At 40.6% G+C, this 26,181-nt stretch overlaps 1 protein-coding gene across 1 annotated transcript in view; it reads right to left on the minus strand.

Moving 5' to 3' along the window:
- xab2 (XPA binding protein 2) overlaps positions 1-26,181 on the minus strand; it is a 77,609-nt gene that overhangs the window by 31,569 nt on the left and 19,859 nt on the right. Inside the window, exons 9-12 of the mRNA XM_072248343.1 lie at positions 25,554-25,673; positions 21,628-21,759; positions 17,743-17,874; positions 14,306-14,419 (exon numbers count right to left, since the gene is read on the minus strand). Coding sequence (XP_072104444.1) covers positions 14,306-14,419; positions 17,743-17,874; positions 21,628-21,759; positions 25,554-25,673 — 498 coding nt within the window. The remainder of the gene's footprint in view (positions 1-14,305; positions 14,420-17,742; positions 17,875-21,627; positions 21,760-25,553; positions 25,674-26,181) is intronic.

Genomic DNA, 26,181 nt, shown 5'->3' on the forward strand with positions numbered 1-26,181 from the left:
TGAAAAACTGACGAACTCTGTTGCATTAATAAAGCACCTTGTTAAATGTATAAAACCTCTGCATCAGTATTGTCTTGTATTTCCACACAATGTTACATTAGGCTGTTACACATCTATTGTCAGAGAAGTACTTGCATAAATAGGTGAACCACCTTCATACAAGCAAGGACAGAAAACAGGGCAAAGTGAGTAAGTACACTTATTTATTCAGAAGCTATGGGTCAAAGTATTTGGTGGGTACATTTCTAACCCTTCTGGCTTCAGTCTCGTTGCCGTCTGTTCTGAAATTGTTAGGTGGTTGCGTTCAAGAAAACAACGAAATGCTGCGCTGCGGCCATCTGTTCCGGCACGTCATGACAGCGCTTTTAAATACTGTAGTCAAAAAAGCTCACGTTACAGTTTAACTCTCACGCCATTCACACCGACTGCGCGTTATAACAGCTTGCGCAGTACCAAGCTGAAACAGAAAAAGCATTGTTGTGGTGGTGTTGTCATGACAGCATTTCAAAATCTCTCCGGTTACCCTGTACACACTACAACGGATATTAGGCGTTTTCAGATTTATTCTGGAGAGCGTTTCTGAAAATCTCCGTTTTCGGGGGATGAAAACGCCATTTCAGTGTGGACAGAAGGTCAAAACGAAGAGAATAAGCTTCGTTTTCAAAATTATCCGGCGTAGTGTGGACATACCCCTAGGCTCTGCCGCAAACAATGCATTTCACTGTATGTTTCGATTTACATGTGACAAATAAAGCTAATCTACTTTTAGTTACCTCATGCCAGTTTATGGCTGCAGATTACAACCATTCGCTGGGTGAAAATGATCCTAATTATTCAGTGATTACCCATTTATGCCATCTGTATCTCCACTCTTCACTTTCCATTAAGTGGGCAAAGTATTTAGCATTGCTGCCTCACAAATCTAATAACCTCAGCTTGATCATTACCTTGAGTGGTTTTGTGTGAGTTTCATGCTCTACGACTGCATGGGTATCCTCTGGGTTCTCTCGTTTCTCCCTTGTCACTAAAGATTTGTTGATGGATAATTTACAGCAGCTACTTAACCCCTTAAGTGACAAAATAATCTAACAGGAATTGACAGTCAAGCGAGAAAGAGTTTCTCAGCTTCTTCACAAGAGGGTGGTGCATATTTGGAATGAGCTGCCAGAAATAGTGGTTGAGGCAGGGCATATTGGCAGCATTTAAAACCATCTGAAGTTCAAAGTAAATTTATTATCAAAGTACATGCATGTCACCATATACAACCCTGAGATTCATTTTCTTGCACACATACTCAATAAATTCAATAACCACAATAGAATCAATGAAAGATTGCACCAACAGGGCAGACAACCAGTATGCAAGAGACACCAAAATGTGCAAATACAGAAGAAATAAATAATAATAAATAATTAATATTGAGAATATGAGTTGAAGAGTCCTTGAAAATGAGTCCATAGGTTTAGACGAAGGGTCTCAGCCTGAAACGTCGACTGTACCTCTTCCTAGAGATGCTGCCTGGCCTGCTGCGTTCACCAGCAACTTTGATGTGTGTTCCATAGGTTTAGGAACAGTTCAGTGATGTGGCAAGTGAAGTTGAAATTCCCCTTTGGTTCAAGAGCTGATGGGTTGAGGGGTAATAACTGTTCCTAATGGACTGGGCTGTATCCACAAGTTACTAAGGAGTCAGCAGTTTCATGCTCCTGGGTGTCAACATCTCTGAAGATCTATCCTGCACGCAACAGACTGATGAAGTATGAAGAAATCATGCCAGTGGCTACACTTCATTATGATTTTGAAGAGATTTGGTATGTCACCAAAGACTTTAGCAAATTTCTACAGATGCACCATGGAGAGTATGCTAACCATCTGATACGGAGGGGCCACTGCACGAAATCAGAAAAGCTACAGAGGGTTGTAAACTCAGCCAACTCCATCGCAGGCACTCGCCTCCCATCCTTGAGATCACCTTCAAAAGGTGAAGCCTCAAAAAAGGCATTAGTTATACCACCCAGGACATGACCTCTTCTCATTACTATCAGAGAGGAGGTACTCTAGCCTGAAGACACATATTTACTGTTTTAGGAACAGTTTCTTCCTGTCCACTATCAGATTTCTGAATGGATAATGAACCCATGAACATTATGTCACTATTTTTGTGTACATACATATATACGCACTCCAATATCTTATATACACACACTAAATGCTATACGACTCTAGGACTATAGGGAACAGAAAGGAGGGGGAATGGGACTAATGGAATCACTCTGCTGAATAACATGCATTACCCAGATAAGGTGAGTGATTAGAATATGAAAGAAAGCTCCCTGGGGGCGAGGCATACAGTCATGCTGGGTGTTCGAGTGTTCCAATACTATTTGTATGAAGCACTTCACCTTGAACCACATCAGAACCATCAGGCTCTTGAACCAGAGGAGATGACTTCACTCGCCCCATCACTGAACTGTTCCCATAACCAATGGACTCACTTTGCAGCACTCTTTATCTTGTGTTCTCAATATTTATTATAATATTTTTCTTTTTGCATTTGCACAGTTGTGTTTTTTTTTACACATTGGCTGCTGTCTGACCTGTCCGGCATGCTCTTTCATTGATTCTATTGTATTTCCTGCATTTACTGTGATTACCTGCAAGGAAATGAATCTCAGGGGTGCATTTGGTGACATATATGGACTTTGATAATAAATTTACTTTGAATTTTGAACTCTGATTGTGAGAAGGTGGCAGTGCACAAATGGCCCATTGAATCATTTGGCCCTCCCACACACAGATGGCTCCTCTCTTTATTTGCATCAGCTGACAAATATGGTAGATACACCATATTGGTGTCTATTTTTTAGGCCATCACAAAGAACACCTTGCCAATGCCTTCACACTCACCAAATCTGGTTGGGCATCATGCAGTTCGCTGAGTACACATTTGTGGCCTTCGGGGCCGTTTATCACTCACACACAGTAAGTATCGCAGCATGTACCATGGTTAATACAAGTCAGTTAATGTTACCTCTCCGCTATCATTCTTGCTCCACCCATACTGAACTAGTTTAAATATTAAGCTGATGTTAAATGATGTGACCCAAACACTTCCACTCTTTCAAGAGCTTTGCATATTCTCCTTAGTTATTCTTCCTAAATAAACTGCAAATAATTCACACTCAGTGACCATTTTATTAGATACACCTGCTTATCATGCAAATATCAAATCAGCCAATCATGTGGCAGCAACTCAATACAAAAAAGCATGCAGACATGGTCAAGAGGTTCAGTTGTTCAGAACAAATATCAGAATGGGGAAGAAACATGATCTAAATGACTTTAGACTTTAGAATGATTGTTGGTGCCATGTGGGGTGGTTAGAGTATCTCAGAAACTGCTGATCTCCTGGGATTTTCACCCACAATAGCTATTAGTAATAATAATTCCCAACAGTGGTTGTTACGTGTCTTAAGGGGGCATTAGGGGAAATAGAGGTCATCAGGGGGCATTCAAGATTCTTGGGGGAGGGAGACAAAAGTCAGTAAGACCTTGGGAATTTCTGCGTGGAGATGTGGCACACCTAGCCGATCTGTATGACAAATTTAAAACATTCTAAATATGAAACTGCAGGGAATTTCAAAAAGTGTCGTGTTCAATTTTATTGGAAAATTGAAAACGTATAAGCAAAAGATTGGGAGAAGAATGTTCTCAGTTTCCCTGCATGGAAAGTATGGCACTCTCTTTCATAGATGGTGATTTGCAAGAGTACTGCTCACATCTGCAGTCACTGAAGAAGGATTTTCAGAATCAATTCAAGGATTTGAACCATCTGGAAATTCCAGACTGGGTAATTAACCCATTTCTTTGCAAGGTGGAAGAACAGGAACAGAGCTTGTAAGAAGAAATTATTGAAATTCAGAATGATGAAGCAGCAAAAATACTTCTCAGAAAAGTCAGCTTTTGTGGTATGTAGCTACACCATCATATGAAGTTTTCTGGTCTTTAGAGAAGAACCAAACTGCTCTTCATTTTATTTCCATGCTCCTACCTTGTTGAAAGAGGCTTCAGTGCAGTGAACTAATACTCACAAAAAACAAAAACCGCTTGGACATTGTTGCATGTAGGGACTTAAGGCTTTTGCTGTCTCAACTTGAACCACATATTTCAACTCTTGATAAATACTGAACCTCAGGGATCACAGTGATCTTGAAGCTGCTATGCAGAGCACAGGTACTGTGTAAACTAGGTTTAAAGACAAATAAGATATTAAAGCAGAATCATTTTTCTCATGTTAGCATACGGTAAACATTTTTTCACACTATGGGGGTGCCAGAAAGTATACTGTGTCTAAGAGAGGCATTGGTAGGTATAAAGGTGCTTTAGGGAGGTGTTGGCAAGTATGAAAGTGATTTAGGAGCAGCCTTGGGCTAAATAAAATAAGATTGGGAAACTCGGATCTAGAGTTTACAGGGAATGGTATGAAAAAACAAAACGCACCCAGTGAGTGGCAGTTCTGTGGGTAAAAACGCCTTGTTAATGAGAGGTCAGAGAAGATTGACCAAACTGGTTCAAGCTGAGAGGAAGGTGACAATAATTCAAATAATCATGCGTTACAACAGTGGTGTGCAGAAGAGCATCTCTGAACGCACAACACAAACCCTGAAGTGGGTGAGTTACAGCAGCAGAGAACCATGAACATACACTCAGTGAGTGTAGATTACCACAGGGTGAGTACAGAGAACTGACTAAATAGGAAGCTAGTTCCAGCAACAACACAAGCCAAAAACATAAATGAACATCCCATGAAAGAAGCCATTCATTAAAATAAAATAATCTAGGTATCAGCTAGCGGGGAGTGACTTCTAGACTGTAATGTAACCTCAGAGAACCAGTATATTTAGATGTTATTCAAAGTTTGCATTGAGTTGCATGACCTGAATACATCTGGATGATTTGCCTTGTAAAACTGACTGCAGCTTATTGTTGTTTCTACAGCAACTATTGGATTCTTTCTCTTGTCAGGTTACTTAACTAAATTTCAGCAGCCTAGCTAAGTAAAACACATTGCATGAAAGGTTAGTGTTCCCAACTGCGGTGTAAAAAGCATGCCAAGCATCAGATTCCTCAATGGACAACGAACTCATGAATACTCTCACTATTTTTACTCTTCATTGCACTACATGTTTACTTTATAATATTTTTCTATGTATTGCACAGTATTGCTACCACAAAACAACAAATTTCATGACCTATGCCAGTAATAAACCAGATTCTGATTCTGAGGAGTATCAATTTACTTGAAGTGACAGTCCAATCCCACCTACCTTTTCACAAAGATATTCAGCTCTGGTTAAGCCAACTGTAGGTGGGCACTTGCCAGAACCACCATTCTAGAGATCTGTTTTTTTCCCAGTCAGCACACGAACAGCTTCATAAATGAAATAAGAACTCTAGTACTGCTGACATTAAAATTGTTTTTAAAGGGGTCAAGATGGATCAAGATAAAAACCACAAGGGACAATAAAACAATTTATCAATATAATTCTTGTCAAGTAATGACAGCAGACAATACCATGGGTGCAAGTAATCATTAGCCAGCATCAACTTAATCATAGTTGTATAGCCCAACTTGTCTACGTCGACCATAAAACAGAGGAGCAGAATCAGGTCTTTCGGCCCATCTAGTCTGCTTCAGCATTCGATTGCGGCTAATTTATTTATCCTCGCAACCCCATTCTCCTGCCTTCTCTCTACAATCTTTGATGCCTTTATTAATCAAGAAACTATCAACCACTATTTTAAATATCTCCAGTGACTTGGCTTCCTCAGCCATCTGTGGCAATGAATTCCACAGATTCACCACCTTCTGGCTGAAGAAATTCTTCCTCGTCTGTGTTCTAAAGGGGTGTCCCTCTATTTGAAGGCTGCGCCCTCTGGTCCTAGACTCACTCACGGAAACATCCTCCCCATGTCCACTCTTTCGATAGATCCCCGTCATCCTTCTGAACACCAGAGTCATCAAGCACTCCTCACACCTTAACCCTTTCGTTCCCAGGATTTTTCTCATTATACCTCTCTATGCTAATCCCATTTCCCCATATTAGGCCTCTACCTTTCCTATCCAAGTACCTGTCCAACTGCTTTTTAACAGTTACACTGAACGGAACTGTCATACACATTGGCATTTTCACAAATCTACATCAAACCAAGTGGAAGGCAGCTACTAGAAAGCCAACACATTGCTTATCTGTATCTTGATAAGTGGGAGGAAAACTAGGGTGGTTAAGGTGGCATATTGTTTGTTTGCCTTTATTAGTTCAGGGGGACTGAGTTCAAGAGCCATTCTATAAAGCCTCAGTTAGACCACACTTGGAATATTATGTTCAGTTATGGTCAACTCATTATAGGAAGGATATTGAAGCTTTGGAGAGGGTACAGAGGAGATTTACGATGTTGTTGCCTGGATTAGACAGCATGTCTTCTGAGGAAAGGTTGAGCAAGTTAGAACTTTTCTCTTTGGAGCCAAGGAAGATGAGAGGAGACTTGACAGAGGTGCATAGATGATAAGAGGCATAGACTGGACAGCCAGAGTCTTCTTCCCAGGGTGACAATGGCTACTATCAGAGGACATTGCTTTGGAAGAGTTTAGGGGAGATGAGAGTATTTCTTAAACACAGAAAGTAGTAGGTACTGGAATGCATTGCCAGGGAGTCATGATTGAGGTTAATAGGGACATAAGAGATTCTTAGACAGGTACATGATGGAAATATGACCAGTCCAGGGATGGGCAACTTGTGGCACACTGGATGATAAGAAGTGGCGCATTGCATCCCAGTGATAATAATAAAAAAGCAAGCCTACTCAGGCAGAAAGTATTAACCAAAAACCAATTTGTAGAAAAAAATCCACAACAGGAATTCAAGGAGCTTAGAGCGAGCAATGGGTCTTACTGAGAATAAAGCTAAAACTTAGCAATTATTTTTAGCGATTTTATTATTTCGTGCACATATTTTGGCGAATGTTATCTTCATTCACATTAATCTGTTTTCAATTTTTAAAAAAATGTTCAATGAGTCAAACTAGAAAAGAAGGCCTTTTGCTCTGCAGTCATTCCATAACTGTTCAATACACATTTGATTCTTGTTTGATCCTGAGGTGCCAGGCATCTGCACCAGCGGTGCGTCGCAGGTTTTTGCCAGTCAGTCTACAATTGACACTCGTGCACTACGGAGTTGTGCTTTGTTCGTCCTTTGCGAACATCTGCAGTTTTGTACTTTTTTGAAAATTAAGCCTTGCTTTTACATTCAGTTACCCTTCACAGTGCAAAAGGAAATGAGCAGAAGAAAAGCAGAAAGTGATAGTAAGCGTGAATTCAATGAACAGTGGGAAAATAAGCTCTTATTTATAGCGGGTCCGTCAGGAAAACCATTGTGCATTGTTTATGAAAACACTTTTTCACATAATAAAAGACATGATCTTTAATAGACGCTATAAAACACATCAGACTGAAATAGAAGGAAAACTGAAGCTAGTGCTTGGGTCTGAGTTACGGAAAGAATATGTGATTAAGAAAAAGGAAGAAATCAAAAGAAGACAAAATATATATGTTAAAAGAAGTTGTGAAAGTTTGGTGATGACAGGAGTGTCCTACAAAATTGCTTTAGCGTTGGCCAAAAAAAAACGGAAGTCTTTCTCTGATGGAGAATAAATTGTTAAGCCTCGTCTCCAAATATCTGCAAGATGTCTTGGTGATAAAAATATCGAAAAGAAAGTAGACGAAATTGCACTGTCAAAGCAAACAGTTACGAGATGCAACGAAGAACTCTGTCATGATGTACCGAAGAACTCTGTCATGATGTATCTATCTGAGCAACTGAAAGACCTTGTTCATGGTTGTAGTTTTTCTTTAGCTTTGGATGAATCTGCTGACATATGTGATGTAGCCGAGTTAAGCATTTTTATAAGAGGAATTGAGATAATTTTAGCGTCTTCAAAGAACTTAGCGGTCATGAGTCGCTCGTTGTTTCACGGAAAAACAAGAGGATCAGACATATTTGACAAAGTAAAATCATGCCTAGAAAATCTACAACTAGATTCTAGTAAACTCATCGGGGTTTGTACTGACGGAGTGCCGTCAATTATAGGTAAAGCCGCTGGGACTACAACTTTGCTTGAAAACTTTTTAGATTGTCCTCTACTAAAATATCACTGCATTATACACCAAGAGTCACTGTGTGGAAAAACTTTAAATTTGCACCATGTTATGTTACTGGTTGTGAAATGAGTGAATAAAATTAGAACGAGAGGATTAAACAGACGAGAATTCAGAGAATATTGTGAAATGTTAGGTTTGGAATATGGCGATCTCGTCCTTCATTGTGAGGTGCGCTGGCTTTCTAGAGGACAGTTTCTGAGTAGATTATGTAAACTGAAAAATACTGTTCATAATTTTCTAGAAGAGGAAAATGAGCTGCCTGAGGAAAGAGCCCTTTTATGTGATAACAATTGGCTATTTGATTTAGCATTTTTAGTTGATGTTACCAGCCATCTCAATTATCTAAATTTGAAACTCCAGGGCAAGAACAAATCATTTCCTAGCTTAGTAAATGATATCAATGCATTTAAGATGAAGTTAAAATTGTTCACCTCTCAGTTAGAAAACGAGGTCTTGAGCCAGTTTCCGCACTTAAAAGAGCAGAATGAATGTGCTGAAAGTAATGGCAATTTTACAAAATATATTGAAAAAATCAGGTTATTGCAACAGTCATTTGAAAGTCGTTTTCGTGATTTTGCTAAAGAAGAAGACTGCATACTTGCCTTTATAAACCCATTTTCATGACTGAACAAAAAATCATGAAGATGCCTAGTAATGTACAAATGGAACTTATTGACTTGAAAACAAATTCACTATTGAACATGAAATTTGATGAGCTTCCCTCAGTCCCAAACACTTCTGACATGATTAATTTCTGGCAATCATTACCCCGTGAACATTTTCCAGAACTAAGAAAATTTGCCCAGAGTTATATCTGTCGTTTCGAACGACGTACAGATGTGAACAAGCATTTTCAGCCATGAAATTGATTAAAAACAAAATGAGGTCGCGACTGACTGATTCAAATTTGAAGAATTCTCTGCCGCTGTCAGTAACTAATTTAACTCCAAACATTAAAAGCTTGGCGAAATCAAAACAGACTCAAAAGTTTCATCAATGTAAGCAATGTTTATCTTGTTTTTATATTAAATCAATATATCATGTCCCGAATGGGGGTACAAGAGTTGCATGGCACATCGGAACTCGTGCATGAAAAAATTGACATAAAAGGTTGGCCACCCCTGGACCAGGCCTTCACAGCCACCGTGTCTGAATTTTGGAATGTTGTCCATTGCAGTGCTGTGGGAGAGGCTTGAGCAGAAGGGTTGCCATGATTCAAGGCATCTCCCCATCACCTTCTCAAAGGGAATTAAGGTTGTATAATAAATGACTGCTTTACCAGTTGCACCTAAATCTAAAGACAATGAATAAGAGTCATAGAGCACTGAAACATAGAAATAGTCCTTTGGCCCATCTGGTCGGTGCCAAAATGTTATTCTGCCTAGACCCATCGACCTGCATCTGGAACACAGCCCTCTATACCACTCCCATCCACATACTGATCCGAACTTCTCTTAAACGTCAAAAGTGAATCTGTATCCACCATTTCTGTTGGCAGCTCATACCACACTGGCACCACCCTCTGAGTGAAAAAGCTCCCCCTTAGGTTCCCCCTAAACATTTATTTAATCTATGACCTCTACTTCTCGTCTCACACAGCCTCACAGGAAAAAGTCTACTTTCATTTGCCCTATCTGTACCCCTCATAATTTTGTATACTTCTATCAAATCTCCCCTCATTTCCTACACTCCAGGCATAAAGCCCTAACCTATTCAATTTTTCCCTATAATGCAGGTCCTCACATCCCGGCAACATCCTTGTAAATTTTCAATCTTATTGATATCTTTCAACTAGGTAGGTGACCAGAACTGCACACAATTCTCCAATGTCTTATAGAACTTCAATATAATATTGCAACTCCTGTACACAATATTTTCATTTATGAAGGTCAACGTGACAAAAGCTCTCTTTATCACCCTCTCTATCAGATGCGCCACTTTCAAGGAATTATGGACTTGTATTCCTAGATCCTTCTGATTTACTGAAAGTTCAGTCAAAATAAAGCCATCTTCCATATTTGAGCATAGACTTTTTAAAAAGTGTTTTCAAAAAAGTATAATAATTTGAATCAAACAATTTAATAAAACAACAACTTGGGAATTTAATGACAAAAATATACAAGGGCGCAAAAAAGATGCAGAAAGATGCCAATGGGAGTGGAAGACGTGAGTTATGAGGATAGGCTGTGACTGTTTTCCTTGAAGAGAAAGAGGCTGAGGGATGACCTTACAGAAATATATGAAATCATGAGAGGGTGCAGATATGGTGAATCGTCCCAATCTTTTTCCCAGGGCTGGGAAGTATCCAACGACAGAGTATAGATTTAAGGTGAGAGAGGAAAGATTTAAAAGAATCCTGAGAGGCAACTTCGAAGGTAGTCAGTCTTTGCAAATAGCTAATAGAGGAAGTTGCTAAGGCAGGCACAAGTACAATGCTTAAAAGACATTTGGACACCTACATGTATAGGAAATGTTTAAAGGAAAGTGATACCAAATGCAGGCAAATGATACCATCCAAGATGTCAAAGAGACATCATGGATAGTACATACTGTACAAACTAGGTTAATGAGCCTGTTTCTGCGACTAATTTCAGTATCAATTAAGTAACTTTGAAATAAGATTGCAGTTTCCATTGGCTGTGTTGTAGACAATACACAGAATTATACTGTGAATAGGGAAGGAATTTGGCCTATTGAGCTTATGCTAACACCTTGCACAGCAACCCAGTCTACTGCACTCTGAGTTGGCCCCAGCCACAGTTCCTGTGCTATACTGTGTAGCGTAACAGGGCCAAACACCATTTATCTCACAAAGCAATGGCTGAAGAGAGCCTGAAGTGTGTGATGCATTTTCTGAAGTGGGCTCTGCACTGAAAGGTTTACTTTAACGCTCTAGTACATTTACACATCATGTGAGGAGAAAGTACACAGCTTCAGTGTGAAATTCTCCTTATTCTTATCCTTTTGAAAACAAGGAGCAAGAAATATAATTCCACAGAATTTATCTACTATGAAACTGAAATGAACGGTAAATTGGGCATCATTAAAGCTCTTGAATTAAATATGGTTGCTAAGATACAGTAATAAAATTTTGCACATGGGAAAGGGATGACATTTAATATTGGAGACAAATGGTTAGGGAAATGTTTTTGCTACTTTCTGAATCACATCTATTGACATTTAAAACGTAATGTGGTACATCTTAATTCTGTGCCTGACAAGTATCATCTAGAGACTGTAGGAATCTGGAGAGAATCTGTAAAGAATGATAGTTACACACTCCTATGTATGCACCACTTTCAGATTTCTGAACAGTCCATGAATACTACTTCCAGAAGACCATAAACACAGGAACAGAATTAGGCTATTGAACCCATTGAGTCTGCTCTGGCATTATGGCTGATTTATTTTCACCCTCAACTCCATTCTCCTGCCTTCTTCCCGTAACCTTTGACATCCTTACTAATCAAGTCCCTATCAACGTCCACTTTAGATATACCCAATGATTTGGCCTCCACAGCTGTCTGTGGCAAGGAATTCCACAAATTCACCAGCTTCTGAATACAGAAATTCCTCATCTCTGTTCTAAATGGGACTTCTTTCTATTATGAGGCTGTGCCCTCTGATGGAAACATCTGCTCCACATCTACTCTATATTCTTCTTTTTGCATTATTTACATATTTTGTGATTTATAGTAATTTTCATGTATTACGCAGTACTGCTGTGGAAAAGCAACAAATATCAGAACTTATGTCAATGATAATAAACTTGATTCTCATTCTTTGGCTTGTTAACTAGGTAGCACTTATTTGCAAGTCTGAAGGTATAGTGTTCCACTTATAGCCTAATAAAGGTAGTCAGACCTGAAGGATTTAGATTCAAGCTATGAAACATTAGAAACAGGAGCACGAGTCAGTCATCTGATCCATTAAACTTATTCCACAGCTGATCTAGCCATGGACTCAACTCCACCTATCTGCCTTTTACCCATAATCTTTAATACCCCTGCTATGCAAAAATCTGTCTTAAATATACTTAATGAGGTAGCCACTATTGCTTCCCTGGCACAGAATTCCACAGATTCACTACTCTTTGAGAAAAGCACTTCATCCTCATCTCCATCTTAAATCTATTCTTCCTAATCTTGAAGCTATGTCTCCTAGTTCTGGTCTCAATCATCAATGGAAACAACTTTCCTGCCTCAATAGACAATAGGTGCAGGAGTAGGCCACTCGGCCCTTCGAGCCAGCACCACCATCCACTGTGATCATGGCTGACCATCCACAATCGATATCCAGTTCCTGCCTTATCCCCATAACCTTTGATTCAGCTATCTTTAAGAGCTCTATCCATCTCTTTTTTGAAAGCATCCAGAGACTTGGCCTCCACAGCCTTCTGGGGCAGAGCATTCCATATATCCACCACTCTCTGGGTGAAAAAGTTTTTCCTCAACTCCATTCTAAACGGCCTACCCCTAATTCCTAAACTGTGGCCTCTGGTTCTGGACTCACCCATCAGCAGGAACATGCTTCCTGCCTCCAGCGTGTCCAATCAATAATCTTATATGTTTCAATAAGATCCCCTCTCAGCCTTCTAAATTCCAGAGTATACAAGCCCAGTCACTCCAATCTTTCGACATATGACAATCCCATCATCCCGGGAATTAACCTTGTGAACCTACGCTGCACTCCCTCAACAGCAAGAATGTCCTTCCTCAAATTTGGAGACCAAAACTGCACACAGTACTCCATCTTATCTATTCCTTTCATAAATTTGTTTCTCTAAAATTCCCTCTCATTCTTCTGAATTCCAGGAGTATAGTCCCAGGCAGCTCAATTTCTCCTCATAGGTTAACTCCCCTCATCTCCGGAATCAGCTAGTGAACCTGCGCCGCACTGTCTCCAAAGCAAATACAGTCCCCTTCCTTTAGAGTCCCTTTTCAAGGAAGACGACTAGAACTGCATAAGTACTGCAGGTGTGGACTCACCAGTACCTTGAACAGCTGCAGCATAACTTCCCTGCTCTTGAATTCAATCCCTCTAGCAGTGAAAGCCAGCATTCCATTTGCCCTCCTGACAACCTGCCACACTTGCAAACCAACCTTTTGCGATTCATGCACTAGCAAGCCCTTCTGCACAATAGTGTGCTGCAACCTTACAAGATTTAAATAATCTGATCGTCTATTCTTCCTTCCAAAGTGGATGACTTTGTACCACATCTTCCAGGTCTTTGCCAACTCACTTAACCTATCTATATTTCTTTGCAGACTCTCCACATCTTCTGTGCAATTTTTCCATTGTGAAATGAGATTCTGTAACAGAAGCACCAAGTCCAATGGTCAAGAAAGTCATATTTAACACAATTATTACAACCCAACGGCCTTCAATGAGTTTCAGCATGGGTATATTTCTTTCCCTCCTTTCAAGAAATTACTTGGAGTCATAAAAAAAGTACAGCACAGACACAGGCCATTCAGCCTACCAAGTCCATGCCAAACCATTTAAACTGCCTCCTCCCATCGAATTTCAACAAATTTTCAAAGTTGAAATTCAGCTCATTGCGCTGGTGGCTCATTCAACATGCTCACGACTGTACTACTGTGTTTCTAAATTAGTTATCATGAAAGATATTCACTGCCATACAAGTGGTTGTGTTTCTATCACTACGACTACACTTCCAGTGGGTCTCAAGACTGAGGTTGTTTCTATCCAACGATCATCCAAAGGAGTCTGAGGGAAAGAAAGCATAATGAGAGGTCGTGTGTCTAATATTGCTATGACTATGTATCTGCGTGGTCTCAAGACTTAGGCTGTTTCTATCTAATGGCCATCCAAAGGAGTGTGGGGAAAAGAAAAGGGAATGAGGAGTAATCAGTCTTGGATCCTTTACTTTACCGTATCAAAAATATAACTTGCGTTTCTCTGGACTATAAACCAGCAGTGCTTGAATTTTCAGATGTACTCATCCAGAGAGTCTTCTTTTACGTATCAATCACCACAGAGTTAACCACCAGACCATAACAACAAATCATCAGTGCCCCATTGTACAATAGTGCAAATCAGATTAATAAAACAAAAATAGCCACTCACCTTGAAACTTTCTTCAAAGTAGTTGTGTTCTGTCAAGAACATTGCATAATTGATGATGATTTGAGGGGTAGCAATTCGGAGGTCTATAATCCTGTCATACACAGCCTTCGTGGACTAAATAAAAGCAAAATATAAAAATGAATAGATTATAAAAAATGTTTCTCAAAAAGAGAATGCTCTTCTTTAAAACTCACAAAAGAGAACAATAACATTTTAGTGCCCGATATCACAAGTTACTTTGTTTTTAAAACATTTTAGCCTTTATTTCACGATCACATTTTATCCTTAACACAAGACACATCACCAACCTGCAGTCAGAATGAAGATTACAAATTTTAACAATGATAATGGAATCTACTTTATGCCTCAGGGTTGTCAATGACAGCTTAAATGCTGCCGTACTATCATTTGAATAACTCTGGTTCTTATTTTGTCTGACAGGGTCCCTATCCAATGGTGCCTCTTGGAGTTATGATGTGATGGCTCATTGAACAGGCTTGAGGGGACAACTGCAAGAGGCCGCAGAGTGTTGTAGACTTCGCCAGCTCCATCGCAAGCACAACCCTCTCCACCATCGAGGACTTTGTTAAGAGGTTATACTTCAAGAAAATGGCATCCATCATTAAAGATCCTAAACATCCATAACATGCACTCTTCTTGTCACTGCCATTGGGGAGGAGGTACAGAAGCCTGTAGCTCCAGACTCTATGATTCAGAAACAGTTTCTTCCCTTCAGATTTCTGAATGGTCCATGAACACTTACTCCTTATTCCTGTTTTGCACTATTCATATTTGTATAGTAATTTTATATCTTTGCACTGTACTACTATCACAAAAAAATTCACATCATACAAGTCTGTGATAATAAACCTGATTTTGGTTCTGAATGGCCATCTCTAGGTTCCTACTATTTATAATGATGAAGTCATAAAGTTCTCTGTCTATGGTTTTAATAAGGCAGATACAATGGTATGAAACTGAAATTTCATTCAAATTTCACTTCCATTTACTTCCTGGGGGGATAAAAAACATACCTGCTAGCAGCCATAATACACATCAGGTGCACGGCCAAGCATTAATATGCAGGCAGTACAGGAGACGTGTGCTACTATAAAACAAGAACTGCAAATGATTTAAATGGATCAGAATCAGACTTATTTTCGCTGACAAACATTGTGAAATTTGTTGTTTTGTGGCAGCAGTACAATGTAATACATACAATATATTATAAATCACAGTAAGATATATAAAGATATATTGTGGACTCAGGTTAATTGGGCCATCGGTTAATCAGGACATCTGCTTATTTGGGCCAACTCTTAAAGATCGAAAACTAATCAAGAAAATAGCCCGGATTCCCTTCAATTATTTGGGACACTATGCCATTTAATTGGGGCAGGACACTGTTGCCAAAGTTTCTAACTAGCATCAGTTGCGTGCACTTGTGTGGCCATTAGACACTATACTGCGCTTAGGATGAACAGATTTTAAAATAGCCTCAGTTGCATGTGTGTCCAAAAAGCACCGATTCTGTCACTGATAATTGGTGAGAAATAAGAAGCACGACAATTCAGAATCATTTTGCTCACTGCACTTCCAAGCATTCAGGCTTAGAGAAACCAGAAACAGCCAGGAAAATGAAACAATTTTACTACTAAGTTAGGATCTACAAAGAATTTCAAAGTATCCACAATCATCTTGAATGTTTCGATGAAAGTGAAGGTTTGGAGGATGTAATCATTGAAAGGATTGTATGAAGGCAATCCATTATTTATAGAAGGTGCGCTGATTTTGTTCACTTAGTCAATCAAAAGAACACAATAACATACAGCAAATTAATCCCTCTTTTGATAACTGTTAGGAATTAACACAATTTTACAGTACTGTAGTAGTATTGATAGTATTCTAATTTGTTCTGTTTTTCATTTAAATACAATTAAATGGTATTTTGTCTTTTTTTTAAAACTATTTTCATGAAATGTAATTGGGGCAGAGACGGGACAGACACACACAGCAAAAATAGTGAGGTAGTATTCACTGACTGTTCAGAAATATGATGGTGGAGAAGGGAAGGGACTTTCCCTAAAATGCTGAGTGTGAATCTTCTGGCTTCTGTACCTCCTACCTAATGGTAGTAATGAAAAGAGAGCATGCCCTGGGTGAAGGTGCCCTCGTTGGCAGGGAGGAGAGTGCCCATGATGGGCCACGCTGAGTCTACAACCCTCTGTAGCCTCTTCCAATCATGTGCATTCTCTTCCCACCCCACCCCATACCAGAAGATGATGGAACCAGTTAGAATGCTCTCCACAGTACATCTGTAGAAATATGCTAGAGAGCAGGTACTCTCTTTGTGCTGAAACAGGAGCATTTATTCGATAACTTCACCCTTTAAAGGACATGCATCTCACATATTAAGCTGCCACAGCATTTTGTAGAAATGACACATTTAATCTTATGCAAGGATTTCATTGCATGGACACCTACAAACTTTCCCATGTTCTTTCACTCCCCATCCAACTATCCACTGCCTGTGCAGGTAACAGAATTCTGACTACAGGAGATGCAGAGAGAACTGAGTTAGTGTAACTAAAACACAGGACTAATCAACCTAGGATTTCTATTCTGGGGAAAAAAGATGCAGAATCAAGATCAGCTTTATTATCACTGACCTACATGTGAAATTTGTTGTTTTGTGCAGCAGTACAATGTAAAGTCATAAATTACTATAAATTATCAAATAAATAGTGCAAAAAAAATAACAATTAGTATTCATGAATTCATGGACCGTTTAGAAATCTGATAGAAGGAAGAAGTTGTTCCTGAATCATTGGATGAGAGTCTTCAGGCTCCTGTACCACTTGCTGATGGCTGAAGCAAAAGGGCATGTGACTAGCTAACCTATCTCCACCTCTCATAACTCTAAGAACCTAAACTTATAAGTTTATGATCTCTATAGACTTGGTGGAGGGGTGAATATTAAAGGCAGCAGCAGAAGGGGACGGCGAATATTAAAAGTGGTGGTGTTTGATGTACTAATCACGACAGCTGCAGTAAGTCACTCCTCAGCTTAAGTAGCAAAGGAACTGAATGAAAATTTCTCATCATGTGAGAGACAATAAGGTGCAAGGCTATTGAAGCATTAGGAGGGGACACCGATGGAGTTGTTCTGTTAAGGTCAAAGATAGACGCAATGAATCAAGCATCCTGCTTCCACGCTTAGGAAAAAAAAACTGAAATTTGGTTAATGGAATTTAAATTTTGAACCCTCTATTCTGAATACATTGATGTAATACATATAAACTTTAGCCCACTGAGTTAATACCAGTGACAAACTAGAGCAAATAGACTGTAAAATTAAAACTCATACTTAAGCACTCTCCCATCAGTCTTACATTTACATGTAAAGCAAAAAATAGAAGAACTTATCCTTTAGTCACCTTGAAAGTGCCGAGACTCTCCTCCAGATCTGCTAACATGGACCAGACTTTCAACGACTTGTAGATCCTGTTCTGGACAGGCTCTGTTGAGTCAAAGTACTCGGCCCTCTTTGCTGGTACTGCGGTTGCTCTCTGCAGAGGTAAGGAATACAGGATAAAGATTATGCAACACACACTAAATCCTGGAGGAACTCAGCAAGTCAGGCAGCATCCATGGAAAAGAATAAGCAGCTGACATTTCAGGCCGAGACCCTTCTTCAGGATAAAGATTATTACCGGCCCTCTGCTCCTTCACATCTTTATGCAGATAAAGTTAGAGTTGGACAAAGAGACAGAAACCTAAAGAGGGGTACAAATAATCATACACACAGTAAATTTCATACACATATACACAATGGTAGCTCTTTGTTAACACAGCCACACAGCATGGCAACCTACCAAGTCCATGCTGATCATCAGGCACTCATTTAAACTAATCCCAATTTATTCTCCCCACGTTCCCATCAATTCCTCCCAGTGTCTACCACTCACCTACACACTAGAGACAATTAAGAACGATCAATTAACCCACTGACCCATCATATTAGGGGCCCATTCAATAGTGTTATAACAGTTACTGCCCTTGGGCCTGGTGATACACGTTTTTCAGCTTTTGCATTTTCTCCCTGATGGGAGTGAATGTCCGAGGTGGGTGTGGTCTTTGATTATGCTGTCTGCTTCACTGAAGAAGCAAGAAGTACCTAAAGACTAGTTCATCTCCGTCCACAAATTAGAGAGTCAATTACAGAGTATTAATCAGATATGTTTTAATGACAATCTGGTAGCTTATGTAGACAATCACTACCAACACTAATTACTAGTTGATTTTTAATTTATAAATTACAGAGTATTGAGTTTAAATTCTAAATCTATTTGACTAGATGTAACTTGAGCTCATACCTCTCGCATAATAGTAACTGGATTACTGACCATCTATTAGTGTGCACCATTGTAATCATGAACGGAGAACAACAGTCCACACAAATAGATGCAGATAGAAGGCCTAGATAGAGTGGGTGAGGAGAGGATGTTTCTCAGAATAAAAGGACACCCCTTTAGAACAATCACAAGAAGGAATTTCATTAGCCAGAGGGTGATGAATCTGTGGAATTCATTGTCACAGAGAGCTGAGGAGGCCAAGTCATTAGGTATATTTAATGCAGAGGTCGATATGTTCTTGATTAGTAAAGACGTCAAAGAATCTGGGGAGAAAGCACGAGAATGGGGTTGAGAGGGATAATAAACCATCCATGATGGAATGGCAGAGCAGACTCGATGAGCCGGATGGCCTAATCATGCTCCAGTATCTTATCACTTTATGGAATGCCTTGCACACTCAATGAGCAGTAAGGGTCAATCCAATGTAATTCTGCTTAATGGTAACACTAATTCAAAGCCGTCACAAGAATAATGAGAGCGGTTACATTCTTCCTTCCATACAGAATTTCAAGAAATGTGGAATAATTTATTCAGATCATTGAGATTAAAGCTGTTAAGATTGATAATTATTTGTAAAAAAAAAAGGACTAGAAAAGACTGCAATCATAAACATGTGAATATTTGATGGAATAATCAGAGAGATGATGATTTCTCTTGTGTGCAGAGTCCAGAAGTAAAGGGACTAATAAATCCAAGAAGGAATTTGGGAGAAAAATCTTCATCGAGGGAGTAATTAAAGCTGTTACAGTAACCAGTAACCGACGCAAAGTGGAGCTATAATAAAGTGGAGCTAGAGAATGCAGGGGGTTAAAATTGCTAGAGAAGCATGTAAAGGATATGTAAATTTCATGTAAATATTTATAGAGCCATACAAACAGTCAGCCCGATCTGACAAAACACCACAGAAGACTTGCAATTTTGGAACATTAAAATGCTTTAAAGCTGATGAAGGAAATACCTATAATTTATTTGCAAAGTAGATGGAGAGTGTGTGTATTTTAAGACACTGTAGCTTGTTGGAGGGCTTGGGACTGTAGCTGATCCACTAGAGCAGGAATCTGAACAGAGAGCAGTACAACACTGGAACTAGCCCTTCAGCCCACAAGGTTTTGTTGATCTCATCAAATCGCTTCTGTCTGTACAATCCTCCATTCTCTGCGCATTCATGTGCTGATCTAGTAGGCTCTTAAATGCCTCTACTGTATCTGCTTCACTACCGTCCCAGGCAGCATAGTATGCCAATGTCTGAGATTCCAATGACTCCCCTTCAGGGACTCTACAACTCATGTTCTCAGTATTATTACTTTATGTTTTTGTATTTGCACTGTTTGTCTTTTTTAGGTTATCTGTCAGCCTTTATGTGTAGTTTTAATTAATTCTATTGTTTTTCTTTGTTCTGCATGAATGCCTGCATACGGTGACATATATGTACTTAGACAATAAATTTACTTGGACTTTGAACCTGGACACACTGCGCGTAGATTTACTAATAAAAAAGTTGACCCTTGAAACATATTTTAAAAGGTAAGTGGGGAATTAAAGACATCTAAAGAAAATCTGTAATCTTACAAGTTACCAGTATGTAAACAAGTCCAGGAGGACATGCAGATAATAAACCTGATTCTAATTATGACCACTATTTATGTTGAGGATTCAAACAGCTGGGAAGTTAAAATGGGTTACAACTCCATGTCTCCAGTGAATGCTGTATCTGGCGACGGAGGGGGAGAAGCTATTCCGAAAAAACTGAGTTGATGTCTCCGGGGTCCTGTATCTCCTCCCTGATGGTGGTAATGAGTGTGCATGATGGTCAAGGAGTGTGAACTCAGTGGAGTGGGGTGTCCATGAGCTATTGCCAGTACTTCCCAGCTAGCTCAATGTTGCCACCTGGTGGCTTCAGGTGACTGCATCACAACTGGAGTCAAAGTCACAGTAAATTTATTATAAAATTACACATCACATTATACTACCTTGACATACATTTTCCTGCAGGTATTTACATGAAAATAAAGAATTTGTGGAAAGCTATACGTAAATAAAGACTAACAACACAAGTGCAAGAGATGACAAACTGTGCAATAAAATATATAAATAAATACGTACATAATACTGAGAAGATGAACAGTATGCAAATTGAGCCTGTAGATTGTGGGATCAGTTCAGATTTGAGGTGAGTGATGTTACACTGAATTCAATTCCTGGTATTGGTGTGATGCAACCAGTTAGAATACTCTCCACTGTGGATCTGTAGAAGTCTATCACAGTTCTAGGTGGCATGCCAACTGGATGGACTGGATGTGGTAGAAAAGCATCAAGTACCTAATTTTCAATGGCAAATGTATCTCAGGTTGCCAATGCCTGGTTTTGGAACAGGCAATCTGTATTTTCGGGGACAGATGTACGTACCCAGACTGAAAACCCAGTATTAGTTGCCTAGACTAGAGAGCATGTTTTATATGGATAGGTTAAGCACACTAGTGTTTTTCCCTTTGGAGTGAAAGAAGATGAAAGGTACCTTGATAGAGGTGTACAAGAAGCAGGGATCAAGTGGACAGCCAGACCCATTCTTCCAGGGCAGCAACGGCTAATACGAGGGGGCATAATTTTAGGGTGATTGAAGGAATGTATAGGGGAAGTTGTCAGAAATGCGGATGTGTGGAACACCCTGCCAGGATGGTGGTAGAACAGATACATTATGGGCAATTAAGAAACTCTTAGATACTGTAGGAGCATGGGTGATAGCAAAGTTGAGCACTATGTAGGAGGGAAGGGTTAGGTTGATTTTGGTGTAGATTAAAAGGTCAACACAACATTGTGGTTTGAAGGGCCTGTACTGAAGAGCATTATGTCCTAATCTGGGTAGGAAACAAATTGGAGAAAAAAATAATTGAACATTCAACAATATACCCTCAGTAGTCGGAGTGCCTCATCGTAATTTTCATGGCGCAGCTCCATTTCCCCGTATTCACACCAAACGCCAGCCAAGTCATCCACATGCTTAAAATTTACCTTTGTAGCTTTTTCAAATATAGTCCGTGCCTGAAATATAAAGTGAAAGTGTCTATAAGATGTTTGCATATATACTGTGACAGCACAGTTATGCAGCAGTTAGTGCGACAATTCCCACCACTGTCTGTTATGGATCTGTACATTCTCCCTGTGACTGCGTGGGTTTCCTTCAGGTCCTCCATTTTCCTCCTATGTTCCAAGGACGTACAGGTTCGTGGGTTAATTAGTTACATGCATGTTGTCGGGGACATGTGGGTTGGCTGGGCTGCAAGGGTCTGTTACTGTGCTGTATCTCTAAATAAATGAAAAATGAATAAAAAGTTTTTTTTCCCTTGCCACAAGAGCTGCGAGTAGGGAGTGGCACAATCTGTGTACCTGTGACAACGTGCCACTGCAAGGCTCTGTAGCTGCTGCTCGGTTTGACTGGCCTCCTTCCCCTCTATCATCAGATTACTGAACAGTTCATCAATCTGTAAACATAACCTCATGACTTTTGTTCTCTTTTTGCACTATTTAATTCTTTATTTATATATTCCTTATTCTAATTTATCGTACATTTTAATACTGATGCTGCAAAAACAATTTTGTGACATATTTTAAACACAAAATACTCTGCATATGCCAGGGTCAAAGCAACACTCACAGCACACTGGAGGAATTCAGCAGGTCGGGCAGCATCCGTGGAAAAGATTGGTCGATGTTTCAGGCCGGAACCCTTCGTCAGAACCAAGTTGTGGAGGATAATGTGTCCTGACGAAGGGTTCCAGACCGAAACGCCGACCAATCTTTTCCACGGATGCTGCCCGACCTGCTGAGTTCCTCCAGCGTGCTGTGAGTATTGTCGTGACATATTTCACTGCTAATAAACCCGATTCTGATTCTAAAAAGCAAAGCAGCAAGTTTAAAGAATGTGTACGTTCATGGCTAATACAAGCCGATATAATTTTAAAGTGATGAAGGAAAGTATAGGGGAGATGTCAGAGCTAGGCTTTTACACAGAGTGGTGGGTGCGTGGGGCGCACTGCCAAGTGTGGTGATAGAGGCAAATACATAAGAGATTCTTGGGTAGGCACATGGACGAAAGAAAAATGGAAGGATCTGTGGGAGGAGAGGGTTGGATTGATCTATTGAAAACATCCTCTGTCTTGGCCTTTCAATATTTGATAGGCTTCAATGAGATCTCCCCCCACCTCCCCAATTTTTCTAAACTGGGGCAGCATTTGCAGCCGCTTGCAGAGATAAGTGCCGGAGAGAGATGAGGGAGGAGGGACAAATGGACAAGGGAATCATGGAGGGAGTGATTACCACAGAGAGCAGAGAGGAGAGAGGGGCGAGGGAGGTAAAAAAATGTGTGTGGTGATAGGGTCCCTTTGGAGATGGTGGAAGTTGCGGAGGATAATGTGTTGGATGCAGAGGTTGATGGGGTGTATGTGAGGACAAGAGGAACTATTAAGATGGCTGGAAATGGGGTGAGCGCAGATGTACAGGAAATGGAGATGTGGGTGAGGGCAGCATCAACAGTGGAGGGAGGGAAACCCTGCTCTTCAAAGAACATCTCTGATGTCCTGGAATGGAAAGCCACATCCTGAGAACAGATGCGGGAGAGGCGAGAAACTGAGAAAAGGGATTAGCATTTTTAGAGCAGACTGGGTGGGAAGAGGTATAGTCGAGATAACTGTGGGAATTAGTAGATTTATAAAAGATGTTGATTGACAGTTTGTCTCCAGAGATGGAGGCAGAGAGATCAAGAAAGGGGAGGGAGGGGTCTCAGAGATGGCCCAAGTGAATTTCAGGGCAAGGTGGAATTTGGAAGCAAAATTGATAAAATTGACGAGCTTAGCAGGGGTGCATGAAGCAACACCAATGCAGTTGTCAATCTAGCAGAGGAAGAGTTGGGGAGTATAACCAGGGAGGGCTTCAAACAGAGTCTGCTCTACATAGCCGATGAAGAGGCAGGCACAGCTTGGGGCAATGCAAGTGCCCATGGTTACCCTTCGGGTTTGGAGAAAGTGGGAGAAGCCAAAGGAGAAATTGTTCAGGGCAAGGACCAGTTCTACCAGAGGAAGGTGGTGGTGGAGGCTTTGAGGCTTTCCTGATGGGGGATAGAAGTGAATATGGGCTGAACATCCATGCTGAAGATGAGGTGAGAATTAAAAGTTACTGAGACCGAGGGCATGAGAAGTGTTGCGGATGTAGGTGGGAAGGCACTGAACCAAGGGGGACAGAATGGAATTGAGATATGAGGGCACAAGTTCAGCAGGGCAGGAGCAGGCACAGACAACAGGGCTACCCAGATAGTCTGGTTTGTGGATCTTGGATAGTAGGAGGTAAATGCCAGCAGAGCGGGGTAAGGGAACTATTGATTTTGGTGGCAGTGGTTGGGAGTTGTCCAGAGTGAATGAGATTAGTGATAGTATCAGAGTCAGTTTTCTGATGGTGTGGAGTGCAGACCTCGAGAGGTAGGTATAAGGAGATGTCTAAGAGTTGTCATCTGGTCTCAGCAAGGTAGGGGTCAGTGCACGGACTACAACAGCACCCCTTTTGTCTGCAGGTTTGATGGTAAGGTTGGGACTGGTGTGGAGAGAGTGGAGGGCAGTGCGTTTGAAGGGGTCAAGTTGGAGGAGAAGGGAGCATTGAAATTGAAATGTCTCATTGACAATTTGATAAAAAGATCCAGAGTAAGCAGAGAACCAGAACAGGGTGTCCAAGAGGAGGTGGATGGTTGGAGACGGGATCATCAGCGTGGGATGTGGAATCCTTGCCAAAGACTGGGCTCGGAGACAGAGGCAGCGGAAGAACCACCTGATGTTGGTGGGCGCGGAACTCACTGAGATACGGGCGAAACGGGCAAAGGTGAGGCCCGGACAGAACATTCTGTCTCAGAAAGGGGACTATCTTAACCATGTTTCTATAACTGTCTCAAAGACAGAGATAGAATCATACAGCAGGGAAACAGGATATTTGGCCCAACTCAACTACACCATTCATCTGTCTGCATCAGTCCCATTAGTAACAAAAGGACAGGTTGAAAGGTCTAGAGAGAGTGGATGTCCAGAGGATGTTTCCAATAGTGAGAGAGCTAAGTTGAAGTTGAAGTTTATTTGTCCCTCAACCACGCACATGAACATAGCCAAACGAAACAGCGTTCCCCTGGGGCCAAGGTGCAAAAAAAGCCAAAAACACACACACACACACACACCCACACACACACCCACCCACTGGAGGGCAGCACCATCAGGAGGGGGCAGCCCCCACCCCAACATCGACTCCAGCTCTCTCCCACACCACCTCCGGGCATCTCCCCCCAGGCAACCCTGCAGCGCGAGGGCCAGAGGTCACAGCCTCAGAACACAAGCTCATCCCTTTAGAATGGAGAGGAGGAGGAATTTCTTTAGCCAGAAGGTGGTGAGTTTTTGGGATTCATTACCGCAGATGTCTGTGGAAACATTGGGTTTATTTAAAGTGGTGGTTAAATAAGTACAGGTGCCAAAGGTTAAGGGAAGAAAGCAGGAGAATGGGATTGAGAGGAAAATAAATCAGACATGATTGAATGGCGATGCAGATTCAATGAACCAAGTGGCATAATTCTGCTCTGATGTCTTAATATTTAAAAGCAGAGGTTGACAAGTTCTTGATTAGTAAATGTGTCAAAGGTTACAGGAGAAGAGGCTTGAGAGGAAAATAAATCAGCTTTGATGGAATGACGAAGACTAAATGGGCCAAACGGCCTAATTCTGCTCCTATGCCTTTTGTTCTTATAGTATTCAACCAATGAATTATCCAGCACTTGTAAAGTTTTAAAATACAACTAAAGTTCAACTCACATCCTGAATTTGTCCGTTTTCTTCATAAAACTTTGCAAATGAAACCCATAAGGAATGCGGTTTTCCAGTAGCCTTCATTGGATCAACTGTCTGCACAGCTTCTGTGTAAGTGTTTATTATCTACAATACAGACAAACAAGGATTGAAAATTATTCATCCCCAAAGCTTCATATCCCATTACTTGATGGTGGTTAGGTACCAATCTACCTGCCATCAAGGATATACACTCAGTGGACACTTTACGTACAGGAGTGGAAACCAGTAGCCCATTCACTTCAAGGTTCAATGTGTTATGTGTTCAGAGAGGTGCTCTGCTGCACACCACTGTTGTAATGCGTAGTTACTTGAGTTACTGTTACCTTCCTGTCAGCTTGAACCAATCTCCTCTGACCTCTCTCATTAACAAGGCATTTTCTCCCACTGGGTGCTCAGTGGACATTTCTTTGCTTTTTGCACATTCTCTGTAAACGCGAGACTACTTTGCATGAAAATCACAGATCAGCAGTTTCTGAGATACTCAAACCACCCCATCTGGCACCAACAATCATTCTATGGTCAAGGTCACTTAGATTATATTTCTTCTCAATTCTGATGTTCGGTCTGAACAGCAACTGAATCTCTTGACCAA

This window comes from Mobula birostris, chromosome 32 (assembly GCF_030028105.1).
Source record: "Mobula birostris isolate sMobBir1 chromosome 32, sMobBir1.hap1, whole genome shotgun sequence".
Lineage (NCBI taxonomy): Eukaryota > Metazoa > Chordata > Chondrichthyes > Myliobatiformes > Myliobatidae > Mobula > Mobula birostris.